This window comes from Megascapheus bottae, chromosome 13 (genome assembly GCF_031878675.1).
Source record: "Megascapheus bottae isolate mThoBot1 chromosome 13, mThoBot2.hap1, whole genome shotgun sequence".
NCBI classification, from domain to species: domain Eukaryota; kingdom Metazoa; phylum Chordata; class Mammalia; order Rodentia; family Geomyidae; genus Megascapheus; species Megascapheus bottae.
Window position 1 is genome coordinate 8287019 of NC_143521.1, and position 22410 is coordinate 8309428.

Here is a 22410-nt window from a genome sequence, read left to right on the forward strand (position 1 = left end):
CCTAACATGCATGAAACCCAGCCAGCAGTGGTGCTGTGGCTCAAGTGGTAGAGCTCCAGCCTTGAGGAAAGCCCAAGGACAGTGTGCAGCCCTCAAGTTCAAGCCTCAGGATTGGGAAAAAAAAAAAATCACAGATGGTAGTGATTTTACATTCTATTTTCTTCAATTTATTTGAATAATAACCTATTCTTCTAAAGTGACAGTAACAACAGTAGATACAAATTTTGCCTTGTTGCTTGAAATTTTAGAGCATTAAAGTAGATGATTTATTTATTTATTATTGTCAGGGTAATATATAGAGGGGTTACGGTTACATTCACCAGGTAGTAGGTGCATTACTTCTCACACATTGATACCCTTTCTCATGGTTTTGTCCCCTTTCCCTTCCTGCATAGATGACTTGTGAAATTACCTTTGGGTTCAGTGAGGACGGCTGATTCCTCTTGCTGAGAAATAGAACATTTTCCTTCAGTATACAAGGATTCAGTTATTTCTTGCCCATTAACCTAATGTATAAATGTAAAGCAAAGCAAATCGTCAGGTTAGTACTGGTTTGCTAATAAATAGGTAAGGGGGTGGTGGGGAGTAAACATTGTTGCTTTCCACACTGTATACACACTGCAATTACATGTGCAAAGGTGACATCAATTTTCAGCAAAAACATTAGGGAATACTAAGTAAAGATTAATTTTTATTCTAGGTATTCTCAAAATAGTAACATAAAATTTGAATTACTGAAAGAAATGAATAGTATTTCTCTTACTTGAGGCAGTTTAAAAAATTTTCTTAACACTGATTTTTATATCATATTTCAAATGTCATGTTTAACAAACAAGTATTCAAGATGGGAATCTCTATATGTAATCACTGGTACATAGATTTTAGAACATAATTAAAATTAAGCTAAGGCTTTGTATATCATAGATACATATTAATCTATAAAATAAAATATTATGTCTATGGAGTATATATCCCATCAGATTTTTATGTCTATGTAATTATGTTTATATCTCCAAGACCATGTCCATAACCTTGGGTACCCAAATATTGAGTCATAGCTCTTGTACTGTTTGGATCTAATATCCACATTATCAAGGAGACCATGCATTACTTGAGATATATTTTAAAGTATTTGTCTTACAAAGAACATTTTAGAAAAGTTTACAGAGGGGGGAGGGAGAGAAGGAATATCAATGTTTAAGAAGTAATGTACCTGACAAATGTAACTCTAACCCGTCTATACATCACCTCGACAATAAAATATAATTATTAAATTAAAAATATTTAAGAGAACTACAAAAAGAGCTCAGAGAAAATATGACGCCCTACCATTAAAGACAAAGATCTTCCTTTGTGTTCTAGGCTGGCTTTGAGTTTGTAACTTTCCTATTTCAGCCTCTCAACTATATATGAAGCTGACACATATGGATGTATGTGCTCATTTAGTGATCTGATTTCTTAGGTATAAACGTTTTCCAATGTGAATTTTAAAAAAATTTCAGTTGATTTATAACTATATTATTATTATATACTCATTGAACAGAATGTACTTTTGTAATGCAGTGATGCACTTCATGGAGCATAAGATGAGAGGCAAAGAATTATGGGCTTCTGATCACTAAGTTATTTTCTCTTACATTAAATAATGTCTAGATTCCTACTGAGATAAGATTTTTCATGGAGCCTGTAAAAAGTAAATGGGCCGTAAGGTCATTTGGTGGTACAGTGATACTGAAGTATAGCAGAAAAAAAAAATGGGCAAGATGTAAAAATCATTAGGGAAAATTAAAATACATTTGTACAAATTAAAAATTGTGGTTTATATTGAAGGTCTAAATTTTCTTAAGATAAGAGGGTACATGGTAGATGGAACAGAATTCTTCATAAACCAGTGATATAATAATGCCAAAGAGCTTCAGTGGATTGTGAAGGGCCAATTTTCATGAGAATTTAATGCGTGGACATCAGAATTCAAGGATAGAACATTGCCAGGGATACTTCCTAGATGATTTTTAACACCAATAAGACGTGTTGGCAACCACAGACCATAAACACTCTGGGGTCTAGAGTTTCGTGTTAATTTAGCAGAAATGCTATCTTCTCTAGTTTAACAACATGCTGATATTTAAAAAGAAAACAAGTACTATACAGCATGAGTAACACTAGAAATGCATACATAATTTGTTGCTTCAGCCATGTGTAATTAAAGGTCTCATGAATAAACAGAATATTACTATAGCATAATCCAAACGTGTGTGTATGTGTGAATATATATATATAAAGACATTTTTATTTTTGTGTCATAGTAATTTCTGCCTTAACATTTCTTTTGCTTCAGTATCATAGGAATTGCTTAAGTCACCAGTGTGCGATAACATGAGAGGCAAAGAATTATGGGCTCCTTTTAGTTATCTTCTTTTACATTAAATAATGTCTAGATTCCTACTGAGATAAGATTTTTCAATTTACTAGAAGAGCAATTCATTATGCAGAGCAAGAAAGTATACATTTTACATTAAATGCAAGCATTTATTAAATGCCACCAAGAGTAGTGAGGTTCAATACAGGAGTATATGCATAAAATAATACAACAAAATGAAAATCCAGCTGCCAACACTTTAGAAATTTATATTGCATGCCAGAACGAAAATCATAAAAATAAAAGCCAAATAAATGTGCACACAAGGAAACTTAAGTGAATGAAGAAAAAGTTATCATATGTTAAAAAGTTTTGTGAGAAAGTAGCACTGTGGCTCAAGTGATAGAGCAGAAGCCTTGAGCTGAAGAACTCAGGGGCAATGCCCAGGCCCAGAGTTCAAGTCCCACAATTAAAAAAAGAAAAAGAAAAAAAAGAAAAAAAGGTTTTGTAAAATGACTCCCAGACTTCTGTGTGTTAATCTTAAATGATTAACCTCTTATTTTACTAGGTAGTAAACATTTCCTAAATCTTTCAAAAGGAAGTAGACCTATTTTTCTAATCACTGCAGTTTTTCTTTATTAGTAACACAGATTTAACATTCATCCATTGGTCAGTTGTTTCTGGCCATCATTAACCCAAAGGAGCAATTGTTTTTGGATGGTCCTCGATTAATAACCTCACTTTTGAGAGGTAGATGCTTAATCACTTGAGCCATGCCTCTAAGGCTTTTTGCTCAGTTATTTTTGGAATAGGTTTTTCTCTTTTTTTGGATCGGTTGTGGGGCACTGGGCCTGAGCGCTGTCCTTGAGCTCTTCAGCTCAAGGTGAGTGAACTACTCCTTGAACCACAGCGCAACCTCTGGTGGTTTTCTGGTGGTTAATTAGAGTCTCACAGGCTTTTTGTGCCTGGGCTGGCTTTGAACTGTGATGCCTCCTGAGTAGCTATGATTACAGGCATAAGCCACAGACGCCCGGCTCATATTACATTCTTCTATCTATGCTTCTTGAGCTGCTGGGGTCACAGATGTGCACCATCATGCCCAGGCTATTGGTTGAGCTGAAGAAGTCTTTTTTTTTTGTGGGGCGGGGGGGGGGGGGGGAGGCATTGTGGGCTTTGAAGTAGTTTTCCCAATCTCTGCCTTCCAAGTAGTTGGAATTATATATGTCAGCCACCAAAGGGGCACTTTTGTCCTACATAACCCTCTCCTCATCCTGTGGCCTGAGAGATAGCAGAAACAGTGTACACACCAATTAAGACAAAACAAAAAACTCTAAACTAAGTTATCTATAGCAGAGTCTGTGCCAAAGGATACAGGTTAATTCTATGTTGTGTGATTTTACTTAGCAAAGCTTGCAAATTTTCCCAAATATTTCTTTATTATCAATACACACAGCTAAAAAATGTCAACTATTTAAGTGGGACATCAGTTTGGTTCCAAATACAAAGGATCTGCTTGTTCAGACAAGGAGGTGAAACACTGAAGATGGCGGTCTTTCACTTGCCTGGGAGAAAGAGTGCCTTGGAGTGAGGGCAGGCAGGCCACAAGGCTCCACACTATGACTCCCTGAAAGGAATAGCACAAAGCCAGTCAAAACAATGAGAGATGCGGAAAAGGATTAAAGATCCATGAGGACAGAAATTTCTGAACACATGGCTACATCAAAAACTCCCATTCATGTGAAAACAAAACCCACATTACTGAGGACATTATTTTCATTAGTATAGTAGAAGAGAACATACTACAATGATTAAAAAAAAAAGACAAATAAATAGACCAAAATACGAGAGATGGGTTTTTCCCAAAGAAAAAAGCTACTTTCTTAAAACAGTTCAGTTTGTTTGGGACTGAAAGATTCAAGTGAGATATGGAACAGAAATGATTCCTACTGAATGGGACAGATGCCACAGCTCCTAAATTATTTTCACCTTGGAACCTTGGTATTGAAGATAGTAAATGTTCATCTCATTTCATCAATGCTGTCCCTTTGGCACAGAAAAATAAGTTGTAGATACAAATAACAAAGTCTATAAATATACTTCTAGCTTTTTTCTATGTATGTGGTACTGAGGCATTGAACCTGGGTCTTCATGCATGCTCGGCAAGCACTCTACCACTAGGCCAAACTCCTGGCCCTATAAATATATTTCTAAGCCAAATATTATTTAGCTCTCAGTTATCAGTACAGAAATGTAACATATACACTAAAAGTTGGACAGATTTTTTTTCTTTTAGTTTAAAGAAGTCACATATAAAACAAGTTGATTCATCAAACTATCTTCAGAAGATTCAGGATGATGCTGTGAAGTCTAGAAAGATTAAATCAAAAGTACATGAATTCAAGGATGTCTGTTCTGCCTAAAAAGATAAAGATTGAGAAAGAATTTTTGTGGACAAATTTCAGTAATTTTGTGGTTGACGTCACAAAGTACTTAATATAATGTCTTTCAATATTATTTAAAGCTAACATAATACATTGTTAGAATTCTAGGAAAAATGAAAGATATGCTAATAATAAATCATACATAATAATAAATCCAAGTAGTATGTCAGTAGATTTGTAATCTCTCCCTTCTAGTTCCCTAATAATCTCCTTCTCCTTTTTGTCCTTAATCACTAGTTTTCTTTCTGTTCCTCAAATTTTCATTGTCTAGAATTGGAAATAAATGTAATTACAAGGTATTGACTTGGTCATTCTGATTTATTTAACCCATCATATTTATTTTGAGGTTATTTTAATTATGTTTGTTGCATGTATCAATAGCCCATTCCCTTTTCACTGGTGCATAATAGTATCTTTTTAATAGCTTTTAGATATCTGCATTCTATCCTACATCATAACAATAGAAAGAGTGATAAGAGCAGTAGTTGTCTTCATGTTCACTCTTCTAAGTACCTTAATTCTCACAATAACTCATAGTTACTATCATTTTGTAGAAAGAACTGTGATTTGAAGCTACCCCAAACAGAAAAGTCAGAAAAACGCCATCTCCAAAATAACCATTAAAACCTGGGCAGGAGGCATGACTCAAATGGTACAGCACCAGTGGAAAAAGTAAGCCGAATAAGTTCATGACTGAGTTTAAATTCCAGTATCACCAAACAAAACCAAAAATCTCTAAGAAAGATTTCTGTTTACTTTTTTTTTTTTTTGTGGTTGGAAAAGGGGTTTGAACTCAGGGTCTGGGTGCTGTCCCTGAGTTTTTTCTCTCCAGGTTATCACACTACCACCTTGAGCCAGAGCTCCACTTCTGGTTTTCTGGTGGTCAGTTGGAGATAAAACTTTCAAGCCGGGTGTTGTGGCTCACGCTGGTAATTCTAGCTACTCAGGAGGTTAAGATCTGAGGCTCGAGATTCAAAGCCTGCACTGTCCCTGAGCAATTCAGCTCAAGGCTACCACCCTTGAGACAAGACGCCCTTCCCATTTTCTAGAGGTTAAGTGAAGATAAGGGTCTCAGGTCCTTTTGTGCCTCGGCTGCCTTTGAATCTTGATCCTCAGATCTCAGCCTCCTGAGGAGCTAGGAGTACAGAGGTGTGAGCTACTGTGCAGCTAAGACCCTGAGATTCTTATCTCCAATTAACCACTAGAAAACTGCTGAATAGCTAAAATTATAGGTGTGAATCGCTGGTGTCTGGCTTTTTTTAAGTTTTCAAATCCATGAAGAACTTGGATAACCTCATAGATCACTAAGTAACTTCCATAAGGTTCTAGAGCATTGGAAAGTTACAAGTAAGATATGCAGGACACTAGAAAAATGCTCTGTTATTTTATTTGATCTTTTGGATAGTAGTGCAGCTTGATCTCAGAACCTTACACTTGCTAGGGAGACTCCCTATCACTTGAACCATATCCCTACTTTAGTTCCTGATAGTTTTATGAGATAGTGTAAATCTTCCATGAACTGAACTACATAGACTACGATGGTAAAGTTTCTTTTAGCTGTTCTTGATTTTACTGTTTGATAACCTAAAACATTCGTATGGTGGAAGTACTGAATTTGCTTTTTGAATGTACTAATTTCAACCACATTTCTTTGTGCCTGTCTCCCACTATCTTAGCACTAGCATGAAAAGTTATATTTGTGGGCCCAGATTATGTAAATGAGTATAGAATCCGCCTTCCTGGCTTTAAATTTGGGACGTACACTTTTTTTCCCCTTCTGGTACTAAGGCTTGGACTTAGCATCCTGGGCTATTGCTCAGCATTTTCTGGTCACAGCTGTTCTATCACTTGAGTCCTATCTCCATTTTCACTAGCTCTACTCTTCATATACTCTGAGTGCAGGCAAATGGCTAGATCTCTGTACATCCGTCTTCCTTTCTATATAATATGATAATAGAACACTAGAACCATGAGGTTATTGATGAGGACTGAACCACTTAGAAGAATGCTTAGTTCAAAATGAACATTGAATTAAAGACAACTACTGCCACAACAACTACTACTGCTATTTCTATGGATATGCTAGAACACAAGGTGGATACTTGTTTGCATATTCTAGATCCCCAATGTCCAGAACAGGGGCTGGCTCAAAGGAGAAATTCAGTGTACGTCTGAATGAATTACTATGTGGTAAGTATGCTGGAGTTTCATAAGCTGGTATTTCACAGTAATGCTTTATTGAAGCATTAACTTCACGTTAATTTTTAAATTAACTTTGAAGTTATTTTGCAGTATTTTATTCAAGTTAACTTCATAAGGTAGATACTAATAATATTTTTATATTATTGATAGGGCTTATCTGTGGATCAAGCACCTTGGGAAGGTTATAGAAAATTATGAACTCAGGGATATTGGGCTATAAATTTCATGGTCTACTTTGCCCTGTTATTTTCCTACTATTCACTAAATACTACAAATGCTTTCATTTAAATGCAATATTTTCACTCAAAGAGATTATGAAGTAACACCCTGGAAGAAGATTAAATGTACTTTAGGAGTAACATCAGTTACCTCATTAGAAAGAATTGTGTCACAAAGCATCACTCTTACCATCAGCTGTGGATGACTCTGGTGTGGAAATGGCAGGTTTCTTCCAATTGGGAGCCACAGGATGACCTTCTCTGTAATAAAAAAAGGACAGGACTTACAGATTTTTTTTTTTTTGTCAGTCCTGGGACTTGAACTCCAGAGCTGAGCACTCTCCCTGGGTTTTTTCAGGGCTAGAGCTCTACCACTTGAGCCATGGCACCACTTCTAGCTTTTTTTCCCCCTATGTATGTGGTACCAAGAAATTGAATCCAGGTCTTCGTGCATGCTAGGCAGGCACTCTATCAATAGGCCAAACTCCTGGCCCATGGGCTTACAGATTTATCTGCTTAAATATCCTCTGCACCATTCTGTTAAAGGATTTCAGATTTTTATTTTTATTTTTTTTGCCAGTCCAAGAGCTTGAACTCAGAGCTTGGGCACTGTGCTTGGACTTTCTCAATGCTAGTGCTCTACTACTTGAGCCACAGCACTACTTCTGGCGTTTTCTGTGTATGTGGTACTGAGGAATTGAACCTGGCGCTTCATGCATGCTAGGCCAGCACTCTACAACTAGGCCACCTCCTGGCCCCTAGTTTCAGAAACTACTTTGCATAGACTTTGGGTGTATAAGCATGAAGAATGACTGTTTTGTTCTTGAGATAAGTTCTGATCATTACTAGCCCAGTTTGGCATGGAATTTACTGTGTAGCCTGGGCTGGCTACACAGATCCAACTAGCCCCGTCTTTGCAGAAGTTGGTAGCATTACTCATGTGTACACCCCCACAGTAGCCAGAGTGGCCTCACAAAACATTTTCTTGGGGTTTCTTTCAATATATTAGCTATTTCTACTACCATTTAAAACACCAGACTAGCTGGGCATAGTGGTTCAAACCTGTAATCCCTAGCTCCTCAGGAGGTTGAGAGCTGAGGTTTGCGGTTCAAAGCCAGCTCAGGCACTGAAGTCCATCAGACTCTTATTTGCAATTAGCCACCAGAAAACCTGGAAGTGGCACTGTGGCTCAAGGGGTAAGGTGGTAGCCTTGAGCTGAAGAGCTCAGGAAAGTGCTGAGGCTCAGAGTTCAAGCCCCACAACCAACTAAAACAAAATAAAACAACAGACTCAGTGTGCTATCATTTTGGATGTAGTTCAAAGTTACTTAATTCAGAAGCCATAGTTCACAAAGGGGTCTGTGTGTGTGTGTGTGTGTGTGTTGGTTTTTTTGTTGCTGTTTTGTTTTTCTTTTGGTGCCAGATCTGGGGCTTGAATTCAGAGCCTGGGTGCTGTCCCTGAGCTTTTGCGCTCAAGGCTAGTGGTCTACGGTTCAAGCCACAGCTCTACATCTAGCTTTTTTGGTGGTTAACTGGAGACAAGATTCTCACAGACTTTTCTGCCCAGGCTGCTTAGAATTGCAGATCCTCAGATCTCAGCCTCCTCAGTAGCAGAATTACAGGATTATACAGCAGCTATGAGCCTCCAACACCAGCCATTCACAAAATTCTTTATCTGAGGTTTTTTGACATGTACTTTTTTTTTTTTCTTTTTTCTAGTAATTAATAGAAGGGCTACATTATATTTGCCAGATAGACGGTGCATTACTTCACAAACATTGATACCCTTTCTCATATTTTGGTCCTCATTTCCCTCCCCCATCCCCACCCCTTATCTTGTTTTCCTCCCTTCCCTATCCTATTTCAAATAACCAAATAAACACATATACAATATATTAGATAACAAGGTAAGATACTGTCTAACAATATGAGATAACCAAGGGACAGCAAGAGATGAGAAATAACATAGTACATTAAGGACAAAAATCACACATTATATGGCTCTTGTTTCTATATCCTGGAGGTCCTTTCATTTAGTGTTATCCTATATGTCCTTATATATCTAGGTTTTGCTCTATTGTAAATCTCTGCTAGGGAGCCCAAGATTTCTATTGATTATGACAAATGAGGGAAACCATCGAGTCTATGTTCCTTTGAGTCTGGCTTACTTCACTTAATATTTTTTCTAAGTCTTCCCATTTCTTTACAAATAGGGCAAAGTTGTTCTTTCTGATGGCAACATAGAATGCCATTGTGTTTTCTTTTCTTTTTTGCACTGTCCTTGGGCTTTCTCAAGGTTAGAGCTCTACCACTTGAGACACAGCACCATTTCCGGCTTTTTCTAGGTTTGTGGAACCAAGGAATTGACCCCAGGTCTTCGTGCATGTACTCTATCACTAGGTCAAACTTCTGGCCCGTACTTTTAAAGTGAAAAACTAGTAAAATACCTATATTCAAAGGATTATATGAAAAGTAGCCAAGTGCCTTGGAAATAGGGAATAGTATACAATATCTTCTCGTTGCTAATACTTGAGGGCATGGGTGGTTGTATAAGGTATACAAAGTGGGAGAGACAATATGCCATGGGCCCTAAACATCCCTCAATATTCTTTCTGTGAAGCCCCAAGGTCAAGGCTTATCCACCAGGCCATTTTTCAATGTCATGTTGTGGGCAGTAACCTCTTGAGGAATGAAGCAATTCCCTTCCAAACCAAACTAAACCAGGCTCTTAACAGGCTGTGATAAAAATCATGGGGTTTCTAGAATGCTTTACAATGTTCTTGTCCTGCAATAAAACTGGAAGAGGGATTGAGAATTCAACACCAATCCAGGCAAAATTAGTGAAAACTGTCTCAAAACAAAAAAAGAAAATAGGGCTGAGTTATGACTCAAGTTATAAAGTCCTGAGTCCAAAGCTTTGTACTAAAATGGGGTAAACAAGTTATTGTTTTAATTTGTTCCAATTTTTAGAATAGCAGTATTATTTGTAATGCCAATATTATTCTATTGATTGATGCTAAGTTTTCCAGCTAGCCCCTACCATACAGCTCTGTAGCCAAACTTGCTAAACTTGGTTTGAATTGGTACTTGTTCTGAATCTGTTTTGCTCTGTCCCACACTTGTAAGTTGCTGGCTGTACATGAGTAGGTATTTTTCAGAAGGTAATGAGCCATATCCTTTGCCAGAAAAACTGTATTGTTCTACTGTTCTATGATTTCATTCAGCCTAGCCTGTAGTGATTGTAGTGGCCGAACTTGTTCTGTCCTGCTCCCACCTGAAGGCCCTTCCCCACCCCAGGAGGCAGCTCCTACTGTGCTACCAAAGGGTTTCTGACCTGTTTCCTGCCTCGTTTTCCAGGGATTCAAGAAATAAGCAAAATTCCTGTGGTTTTCAGGGTTAAAAGGAGCCCACAGAGACAGCCTCCCATAGCATTCTGAGATCCTGGTGTCATCCTGGTGCATCAGCTATTTCTAGCTCAATAAGGTATCTTTTCCATTCCCAGTAGTGACTCGAATGGTCTCACTGTTCACAGATTCAGACCCCATAACAGTAACACACACACACACACACACACACACACACACACACACACACACACACACACACACAGCATCAATCAAATGAATAGAAAAATAAAAAGAGGGGGAGCTGGAGTTTGGACTATTGGTAGAGTGCTTGCTTTAGCATGCACAAAGACCTGGGTTTGATTCTTCATTAACACATATGTAGAAAAAGCTGGAAATGGTACTGTGGCTCAAGTGGTAGAGCTCTAGCCTTGAGAAAGCCCAAGGAGAGTGCTTACGCCCTGAGTTCAAGCCCAGGACAGGCAAAGATAGATAGATAGATAGATAGATAGATAGATAGATAGATAGATAGATAGATAGATAGATAAAAAAGAAGGAAAGAAAAATAAGAAAGAAACAGAACCAGAACCCTGGTCAAATAATGACCATCTATTCTTTTATAGTGAAAATGTTGGAAGAACCAAGGTGTGGTGGTCACATCTGTAACCCTCTGAAGCAGAGGCTGATATGAGGACTGGGATTCTAAGCCAGCCTCCCAGGAAAGTCCAATAGACTCTTGTCTCCAATTCAGCACCAAAAAGGGAATTTGAAGTCAAATGTGCAGAGCTAGCCTTGAGCAAAAAGAATTCAGGGACAGCACTCAGGTTCAGTTTGTCTTAGGACTGGCTTGTGTATGTGTGTGTGCTCTCACATACACATAGTTCAATCAGAGTTGCATTAGAAAGGATTCTGACTGATAAACTGCCCTATCAACTGGATATCTGTCTCAAACACTAATCCACTCAATGTTTTTAGAATTTCAGTCTGAATTGCTAAAGTATACATAATCAACAAGCTGATATGTATACACATATAAAGCCATACCTTGTGGCTTTCAGTACCACAGAAGGAAGTGACATGTCTAATGCTCTGTTAGCTTCTTCTAAGGTCATTCCTTGTGTGCTGACTCCATTCACATAATGGATGATATCTAGCAGCTGGAGGTTCCCCTCAATGGCTGCAATTGACCTTGGATTGATATCACCAATATATATCACTTGATGAAGACTGTCTTGACCTCCTGATAGGGAGAAACCTGCAAAGAACAGAAAATAGTTTTCTTACTCATGAGTATTTTGAATCTAGCCAAGAAAATCTTTCTGAACAATGCTTAAATGTTCATTACCCAACTCCTCTTTGTTACATGTTAATGAAATGTCAGGTAGCAAATGAGGCAACACTGGCAACCTGGGTAATTCTAGAACCCGTCCAACAACTATTCTGACTGTTTTGGGTGCAGTCCGGAGCAGATTCACTGCATCAGTATGAGTCATGTTTGAAACATCTGTATCGTTCACCTAAAAATATGAAAAGAATATATCGGAATTATAATATTTAGAACAGGAAAGCTAAGAAAGAACAACACTTTAGCTTTTACTAGCCAACAAGAGAAATGGAAACATTTTTTTTCCTTTTTCCTGATTTATGGATTCAGTCTCTCAACTCTCTTCTTCCTAATTTATGAGATTATCTTCCAAAGTAGATTTTAGAAATCATTAGGACAATAATCAAGCCACTGTGATTAAAATAATGTCCTTAAACAATGTATAACATTTTGCTAATGCATTCTTTCACAAGAAACTTTTCGTATCTGTGACTTGAGACACTTTTTACATGCTTTAACTGATTACAGTGACTTTAAAGACAACTTGAGCATTTCCTCAATAGTTAACTTCATAAAGGTTTCTACTTTTGGAGAAGAAAGATAACAACTAGTAGAAAGAGTAAAAGAGTTGAGTAGTAACTCAACTTTCTTCCTTCTCTGGCTCTGGCCTGTTCCTTAGTCATTACTATCATCTGACTATTGTTTAAGTTTGTCCCTCAAATATTCAGGTATTGGAGGGTAGATGCTATGAATGGACTTTAAAATAGTGAACAGCGGGGAGAGTTAATAGGGGAGTGAGCTGAGAAGCTGTTCTCTCAGGAAGCATTTTTGGCTTCTTGTTTTGTGATACAATCTCTTCCTATCACACATAATTCCACCATGATATCCTAATGGCTTCACGATGCCGTGCGGATACCAGTTTATATATTTAAAACATCTAATTGAGAGCAGAATAAACATCTTTTTTGAAAATAAAATTCATAAATTTAATATTATTACCCCGCTGTATGTTCTTCCCTACAGTGACAAAAATGAACCAAGACTCATATCTTACAAATCTTTCCTCTTAAGCATCTTACCTTTATGAGACGATCCCCAGGTTTTAGTCTTCCATCACTTTTGGCTGGATCTTGAATGACATCATAAACATAACAACCAATACTCTGATTGCTTTTGGTTACTGTAAAACCGAGACTGCCTTTCTCTGACTTAATTAGAGTAATGAGGAGTTCTACTTCCTAGAGAAAGAAAAGAATGACTCCTTTAAGGTTGTTTCCTTATCAGACATTAATACTATTCACTTATTATTACTAATTTCTTCCTACAGAAGAAACCAAACCTCAAATGTTTCAACTGAACAAGTCTTTTTGGCTCTGACAGAATGCTGCTCCTTCTCTCAATCGCATAAAAGCTGCTTCAAACACATAAAAATATAGGAGATTAAACTGATTAAACTGACTGCTTATGTGGATAATAACAGATTTCTAAAAATATAAAATTACTTTCACTCTTGTTAAAAAAATGAAACTGGGGGCCGGGAGTTTGGCCTAGTGGTAGAGTGCTGGCCTAGCATGCACGAAGACCTGGGTTCAATTACTCAGTACCACACATATATAGAGAAAGCCGCAAGTGGTGCTGTGGCTAAAGTGGCAGAATGCTAGCCTTTAGAAAGCTCAAGGACAGTGCTCACGCCCTGAGTACAAGCCCCAGGACTAGCAAAAAAAAGAAACTGAAGCTATATGAAAATATATATATATATATACACAGTTACAGGTAAACAAAATTCTAGAAAGGTAATTTTCAATGTTTATGATTTGGAGGTGAGATTATAAGTGGTTTTAACATCTTTTTTTCTCTTTAATTTTTCTACACTAAACATTCACTATTTGCATAATATCCAATAATATTAAAAATAGTTGGATTTCTACCCATGTAAAGGATATTACACTCAATAAATTTAGGTTTCAAGATAGAAGTTGTAATGCTATTACTGCAATGTAAAGATTCCAGTGGACACTCAAAGAAAACATGTAAGACAAAAAATTATGTTCCAATGTGCCTGACATGGTGGCTCAGGCCTGTAATCCTATCTAATTAGGAGGCTGAAATCTGAGGAGCGTGGCTCAAAATGGCATTAAAGACTTATCTCCAATTAACTACCAGAAAACTAGAAGTGATGCTGGGGCTTAAGGGGTAGGGGGATAGTCTTGAGCTGAATAGCCCAGGGACAACGCTTAGGCCCGGAGTTCAAGTCCCATGACCAATATATATATATATATATATATATATATATATATATATATATATATATATATATATTTTCATTCAAATGTGATAAATCAAATAGATAACCAAGTAGACTGAGAAACAAGCCAAAAACAACAGTTACTAAATGTGTAATCTGTAGTATTTTATAGTTTATCTTATCGTCACCACATATAGCCAAAGCTATATAATGAGAATTAGAATTAAGTGATTTGTCCACAGGCATATGACCAACAAAGCAAGCCATTGATAGAGTCAAATCTGTGCCATATTTATTTCTGTTTGTGTGTTCCTTTCCCAAGTTTCACAGCCGAGAAACATATTGGACATATTATCCATTTATGCATTTATCCATATTATCCACATATGCAAGTATGTTAGCTGTATCATGAAGCTATTCTAAAAGACAGCTTTTTCCCTCTAATTAGAGGAAAACAGTGTGCTTCCACATCTTCATTGATAACATGCACCTATTTTTCTTCATGCTGTGGAAACAACTCACAAGCTCTAAGTCTTCAGAGTACTTTTTCAAGTCATTTGTCAAAGTTGTCAAGTTTTCTTGTGTAGTTGATTCAGATGAGTGATGTATGTAGGTGTTATCCATTGAATTAGAAGTGGGCTCTAACTGGGGTTGACAACTTGGCCCAGGAGTTGTTTCCAGTGGTGGAGGAGAGGGAGGATTGCTACAGAGACAAAGAAGCAAACTATGTTCAAATGCATTCCAATGACAATATGGCCACAACAGAAAATGCCTAACAAATGTTTCTATATACAATAAAAGTCCTCTTGGAATTTATTTCAATAAGCATCATTTTATATGATCATATGTACATAGTTAGCCCTTGTGATCCTCTCCTAAGAATAGCCTCCTTTGGTCTCACCATGTAAATATTGATAATGCCGTTTAGCATGCCAGATATAAGTTCTTTTCTCTGTTTTACTATCCATTAGGTTTATTTGTAGATTCATAGGAACATTCTAATTATTACAAATGAGGGAAATCACGTTCCTTTGGGTCTAGCTTACTTCACTTAATGTAATTTTTTTTTTTTGGGTAGGGGGAGTCCTGGGCTTGAGCTCAGGGCCTGAGACTTTTTCAAGGCTAGAGTTCTACCATCTGAGCCTCAGCACCCCTTCCAGCTTTTTTCTACGTATGTGGTAACAAGGAATCGAACCCAGGTCTTCGTGCATACTAGGTAAGCACTCAACCAGTAGGCCATACTCTTGGTCCCACTAAATGTGATTTTTTCCCCAAATCTTTCCCTTTCCTTACAAATGGAGCAATACCATTTCTGATGAAAACATAGAATTCCATTGTGTGTATATATCATCTTTTCTTGGTCTATTCATCCACTGAGGGCATATGGGTTGATTCCATATCTTGGCTATGGTAAATAGTGCTGCAATGAACGTAGTTGTGCTGGTGGCTTTAGTGTGCCCTGGTTTGTGGTTTGTGATCTAATGGCTAAATGCCTAGGAATAGGATTTCTGGGAATAGGGAAGCTCCACATTGCTTTCCAGAGTAGTTGAACAAATTCATATTCCCATTAATAGTATAGTAATGTTCCCTTTTGGCTGCATTCCTGCCACCATCTGCTATTGTTAAGTTTTCTTGATAATCGCCATTCTAACTAGAGTGAGCAAGGTGTCTTGATGTGCATTTCATTTATGGTCAGAGATGGTAAGCATGTTTTCACATATTGATTGGCCACTCTTATTTCTTCTTCTGAGAATTCTTTTTTTTTTTTGACTTTTCATAGCTTTTTTTCTGAAAGATTTTATTAACACTGATTTTTACATCATATTTCAAGTGTCATGTTTAACAAGTAAGTATTTAAGAAGGGACTCTCTGTGTAATCACTGCCACATAAATTTTAGACCATAATTAAAATTAAGCTGAGGCTTTGTATGTCATAGATACATATCAATCTATATAACATTATCTCTATAGAGCATATATCCCATCACAGATTTTTATGTCTAAGTAGTTATGTTTATATCTCCAAGACCATGTCCATAACCTTGGGTACCCAAATATTGCTCTTGTCTGATTTTTGACTAAGATCCTAACTATCCTTTATTTAGTTTTGGACTTTGAGTTATTTGCAGGATTACAAACATTTTTACCCAGGTTCAATTTTGAAGTTCTTTAAGCAGAGTAAGGACAGTTAGATAAGTTAATTATACTTTTGATTTCTATTAGTGAATCCAAGACTGAAGCAAATGTGATCAGAGCCATACTGTGTATCATAAAAACAGTAAAGAAAAAGACATGCAAAAGGAAAGGAAGTTTTACTCTAGTGGGGAAATAAAATAAGGGAAAAAAACTTTAACAAATATGGTTGGATGCAGATATCCACAAAAACTTAAAGCAAACAATCAGATGGAGGAATAACTATTAAAGAGCACAGAGATCTTTTTCATTGTTGGCTTCTACACTATCAGTCACTTCTTTCCCATTGCCTGTCCTGCCATTTGCAAATGTTCCCGAACTTCCCTCTGTAGTTCTCTCTAATCTCCCATGGCGGCAGCATCATCATCATCATCATCACACGCGCGCACACACACACACACACACACACACGTTTCTGGCTAAATAGTATGAAGAAGCAACATTCTCAATTACTAGTTAATAGGCTCAAAAGTTCTTCTAGAAGGCTCATGTTAACTGAGCTAGAGGGCTTACTGGTTTATTAACTAAAACTGTCAGTCACAACAGCTAGAAAGCTAATAAGAGTTATTTGGACTGGCTTTCAACCTTGATACTCAGATTTCAGCTTGCTGAGTAGCTAGGATTACAGGCTTGCAGCACATTGCATTCTTTTTTTCTTTTTTTGCCAGTCCTGGGCTTGAGCTCAGGTCCTGAGCACTGTCCTTGGACTTTCTCAAGGCTAGCACTCTACCACTTGAGCCTCAGCACCACTTCCAGCTTTTTTCTATGTATGTGGTACCGAGGAATTGAACCTGGGTCTTCGTGCATGCTAGGCAAGCACTCTACCACTAGGCCAAACTCCCAGCCCAGCACATTGCATTCTTAAAGACATTTATATCGATGGGCCTGTTGCTAATATTACCCGTTGCTTTAAGTGTTCCACATAACATTGACAATACCTGTTCTCAAATTCTGGTTTATTGGGTATTTTCTGAGGATAGAAAAATATGTTACGAATGGTATCTTCTTGACTCTTGGATGATTCATGTTGATTCTGTGCCTGTGACACCATGTTACTTAGAGTCTGATTCAGAGTTGAAGTCCAGGTCATGTCTGGCACTTTCACTAGATCATCTTCTCCACTCCCACTGCTGTCACTGTAGCTGTTTTTCCTGGATAGGGACTTGCACTGTTTCTTATTTTTGTCAGACATTTCATTTTCATCTGAGCTGGTACTTTGCTCCACACATGATGGCTGAGAAGGCTCTCTACTGCAACTTGGAAGTATCTGTGCTGGAGAGTGGAGCGGGGTCTGTAAGAGACACATTTAAAGAGATCAGAGGTCATGTGGTGTTATATTTATAGTAAAATGAAAATGAACCTGTTGAGAATCAGAAATCCAGGAAAACTTGTAAAAATGTACCTAAAATGTTTTTTTTGTTGTTGCTGCCAGTCCTGGGGCTTGTACTCAGGGCCTGAGCACTGTCCTTGGGCTTTCTCAAGGCTAGCACTCTGCCACTTGAGCCACAGCACCACTTTCAGCTTTATTCTATGTATGTGGTACTGAGAAATCAAACCCTGGTCTTCATGCATGCTAGGCAAGCACTCTACTACTAGGCCAAAATCCTGGCCCCCCTAAAATTTACATTAAGGTTATTTCTCCTTTATAAATTTTCACAATATTGGACACGATACACACACTTGCACACACACACAGGCATGGAAAAGAAAGGAAAAATTATAATTACATATAATCTATCTATCTATCTATCTACCCACCTACCTACTTATATCTATATTTTTATTTTCTTCTTTCTGTTGTTCTGTCATGGTGCTTGGAATCTGGACCTGGGCATTGTCCCTGAGCTCTTCAGCTCAAGGCTACCAACCTACCCCTTGAGCCACAGTGCCACTTCTGGTTTTCTAGTTGTTAACTGGAGGTAAAAGTCCCAAGGACTTTAAAGCCCAGGTTGGCTTAGAACCTTGCTCCTCAGATCTCAGCCTCTTGAGTAGCTAGGATTACAGGCGTGAGTCACTGCACTCGGCTCTTTTTAATTTTTTTTTGTCGGTCATGGGACTTATCCTCTGAGCCTGGGCTTTGTCTCTGAGCTCTACAGCTCAAGGCTAGTGTTCTATCAGTTGAGCCACAGCGCCACTTCTGGTTTTCTAGGCTAGTGTTCTACCAGTTGAGCCACAGCGCCACTTCTGGTTTTCTGGTGGTTAATTGGAGATAAGAGTCTCACCAGCTTCTGTGCCCTGCTGGCTTTGAACTAGGATCCTCAGATCTGTCTCCTGAGTAGCTAGGTTTATAGGCGTGAGCAACTGGTGCCAGGCTTCTTTTTCCTTTTAAGTCCAAGAGAAAGATTCAAACTTGGAACCTGCTGCTTTTGCTCATCAGGTAGTACTCTACCAACTGAGCATGCCTCCAATCCTTAACATAAGATGTTTTTAAAGGTTTTATAAATATTTAAAAATTGCTTTCCAAATATTTTTATTACTTCATGTCCTCCAAAAATTTCACCTAGTTCATCTGATCTGGAGTCCTATTCAATCAATGTAATCTCTTAAAATTCTACTTCCCAGAAAAACATTACTTTCCTATTAATGACCTCCTTAAATTTCCTCTTTCCCCAGTATGGGGCTCAAGGCTTCTGAAGGTCTTCCAGATCCAGGAACCATTCACTGGTAGTGAAGTTATTTCAAGTATATAGGCCAAAAGTAAACTTTCTTTAATTATATTAGTGGTCTTATATGTTTGGTTTCCTTTCAGTATATGATTTATAAACCAACCTCAAAGTAGATTTTGAATATTTTATTTATTGCTTTACATAAGAAAGGTAAGCAAATAGAGGAGATATTTTTCTCTGACTTTCAATGTTAAATAATGGCTGAAAATCTTAAACCACCTGAACTCTTAGGTGAACAAGATCAGAATGAGAATGACTGTTACTTGTTTGATTCAACAAAGAAATGAAAATAAGTTTTGCAAGCCTTATTTCTGTCTTATCCATTTATGCTTAGAAAACAAATTCCTGAAACCTAGCAGTCTAGAATTTTAGAGGTGGAAGAAGAGAAGGTGTAATTGAATGACACACAAGATAACATCACCTAGCTAAGAACTAGAAACATATAAAACTCAGTAGATCAGTCAACAATGAATCACTTATAGCTGAATTAATACATCACTAAACTGATATTCTACAAAATCAGAAATCAATTTTCATGGACCTTACCAAAACATTAGTGTCGATTTCTGGTATCACACCAGGTGGAGGTCTGCAGAGAATCAAGGACACTTCTGGAGCTGTTCCCCTGAGAGCTGATATGACTTCCTGAAGAACCATGAATGAGAAATGAAGACTCAGTTAAGCCAGAATTATGACACTTCCCTGAAATATCAATCCATCTCTCTCTCTATTGAAATGCTGGGACCTCACCTGCTGAGACAGTCCTTTCAAAGAGGCTCCATTCACTTTCAAGATAACATCCCCCACATTAATTCTTCCACTCTCTGCTGCTGGCTGTCCAGGGAAGAGCTTTTTAACTCTTACAATGCTGGCATTCATTTGCTCAGGTATAAGATTATCTTCTCGAGAAAAGCTGAATCCCAAGCCTGAGCTGTTTTTAAACAGTTTTACCTCAAATGTATTTTCTAGAGAAAAAAAAAAAGATAAAATATTTAACTAGTTGAAAGCTGGGCTTACATATGAGAGTATCTAAACACACAATATACTTTTAGACACATTTCTTTTTCTTTCTTTCTTTTTTTTTTTTTTGCCAGAGACCCAGACTTGAACTAAGTATCTGATGTTTACTTTTGCTCACTGGTTGGCTCTCTTACCACTTAAGCTACACCTCCAACCCATAGACATACTTTAAAAGAAAATAAAAAGATAGCATAATAATAAAAACAAAAAGAATGGGGGGGAAATCTAAGGGAAAATGTACAAAAGAAATTCAGCTATGCAATGGAGAGTGATAATGACACTAGCAAAACGTTAAGCTAGGATATGAGAAAATAAGTTGACATGAGATTTTGGTGAGGTCTAATTTTAATCAAGACAAATTTCAATGATGCTCCAATAAACTCACCAGCAAAATAAAAGGGCAAATTTTTGGAGGGTTGGAGAACATAAATAAAGAATAATGGGAAAGGACACTGATTATGTAAGCACATGAATTTCACTTTTATAATCAGAAAAAATAATACAGATTAGGTTGGTTTTTACTCCTTATTTTTGGAACTGAATCAGAGTTGCTAACGTTTATGTAATCAAATAGAAATTTAAATTAAAAGGGAAATAATGACTGAATATTACCAATCATTTATAAAGTAAAGAAAATTATTCGCTCAAAAGGCTAATAACTAGAATTTCTTATGAATGCACTTAACATTATGAAGAACTAACCAGGTTTCTATTGGCTCACATCTGTAATCCTGGCTATACAGGAAACTGATATCTCAGGATCTTGGTTCAAAGCCAGCCATGGTAGGCAAGTCTTTGAGACTGTTATATTCTAGATTACCACAGGGTTGGAAGTGGAGCTGTAGCTTAAGTGGTAGAGTATTAGCCTTCAGCAAAAAATTCGTTACTATATACTACTACTACTACTAATAATAATTATTATTATTAGTCAGTCGTGGGGCTTAGACTCTGGGCCTGGGCATTGTCCCTGAGCTCTTCAGCTCAAAGCCACCGTGCCACTTCCAGTTTTCTAGTGGTTAACGGGCGATAAGAATCTCTTGGACTTTAGTGCCTGGGCTGGCTTTGGATCATGATCCTCAGATCTCAGCCTCCTGATTAGCTAGGATTACAGGCATGAGCCTCCGTGCCCGGGAATATTTTACTATCAATTTGTGATTTTTCCATGTGCTAGCAGATTTTGGAAGAATGACTGGCATTTGGTATGATCTGGTATTTCTAGGTAAATTTCTGTTCAAGGTAACTTTAACATGTTCAAACATAGTAATTTAAGGGGATGGGTTGGGAATTTGGCCTAGTGGTAGAGTGCTTGCCTAGCATGCACGAAGACCTAGGTTTGATTCATCGGTACCACATACATAGAAAAGCCAGAAATGGTGCTGTGGCTCAAGTGGCAGAGGCCTACCTTTGAGAAAAAAACCCAAGGACAGTGCTCAGGCCCTGAGTTCAAGTCCCAGGACTATCCCCCCCCAAAAAAAATTAAGGGCAAAGTTTCATATTAATTTATACTTTGCTTTTTACAAATTTAATTTTTACTTTATAACTATTTTAGGTGTTACTAATGCCTAAAGCCATATAAGCTTCATTATTCAGACTTGGGGCAGGGAGTGTGGTCTAATGGTAAAATGCTTGCCCAGCATGCAAGAAGCCCTTGGTTTAATTCCTTGATACCAGAAACACAGAAAAAGCCACAAGTGGTGCTGTGGCTCAAATGGTAGAGTGCTAGCCTTGAGAAAGTTTAAGGACAGTGTTCAGGTCGTGAGCTCAAGCCCCAGGTCTGGCGAAAACAAACAAACGAAGACTTAACTATTCGGTAAGCTACAAATTCAAAGAGCTGCAAATATTTTTTGTTTTGGTCAGTCATGGGGCTTGAAATTTGGGCCTGGGCGTTATTGCTGAACTCTTCAGCTCAAAGCTACCACTCTACCCATGAGTCATAGCGCCACTTCCAGTTTTCTGGTGATAAGAGCCTCATGGACTTTAGTGCCAGGGCTGGTTTTGAAATGCGATCCTCAGAACTTAGCCCACTAAGTAGCTAGGATTATAGGCCAAATGTTTGTTTTTTATTGAACGTGATACAGCAGATTATTTATTTGACAGGAATAATAAAGTTAGTGCATGATTTATAATCTAGTATAGAAATATTACAATTTGAATAATCTAGCAATAATTTTAGAGTAACATTAGTAAGCAAGACATGACCTTCCGTGACAAAGCTGTAGTCTCTGAGGTGAGTTGTTTTCTTCACCAATTTTTCTGAGGCTTGACCTTGGGCCTGCTGATCTGGAAGGGTACACTGTGGGGTTACAGGGATATGGTCCTTGACTACTGGTGACTGCCCCTTTTCTAATAATAGATGAACCACCTAGAAAAACAGAATAGCAGTTCATCAACTAAGAATG

At 37.6% G+C, this 22410-nt stretch overlaps 1 protein-coding gene across 8 annotated transcripts in view; it reads right to left on the minus strand.

The window, feature by feature from the left end:
* Ptpn13 (protein tyrosine phosphatase non-receptor type 13) overlaps positions 1-22410 on the minus strand; it is a 151298-nt gene that overhangs the window by 22181 nt on the left and 106707 nt on the right. For all 8 annotated transcript variants that reach the window (XM_090343266.1, XM_090343265.1, XM_090343263.1 and 5 more), the window contains 11 exons: positions 22211-22373; positions 19742-19956; positions 19538-19636; positions 17264-17616; positions 14655-14835; positions 12967-13125; positions 11909-12080; positions 11608-11818; positions 7411-7481; positions 3922-3983; positions 413-506 (listed from right to left, as the gene is read on the minus strand). In XM_090343266.1, coding sequence (XP_090199392.1) covers positions 413-506; positions 3922-3983; positions 7411-7481; positions 11608-11818; positions 11909-12080; positions 12967-13125; positions 14655-14835; positions 17264-17616; positions 19538-19636; positions 19742-19956; positions 22211-22373 — 1780 coding nt within the window. The remainder of the gene's footprint in view (positions 1-412; positions 507-3921; positions 3984-7410; positions 7482-11607; positions 11819-11908; positions 12081-12966; positions 13126-14654; positions 14836-17263; positions 17617-19537; positions 19637-19741; positions 19957-22210; positions 22374-22410) is intronic.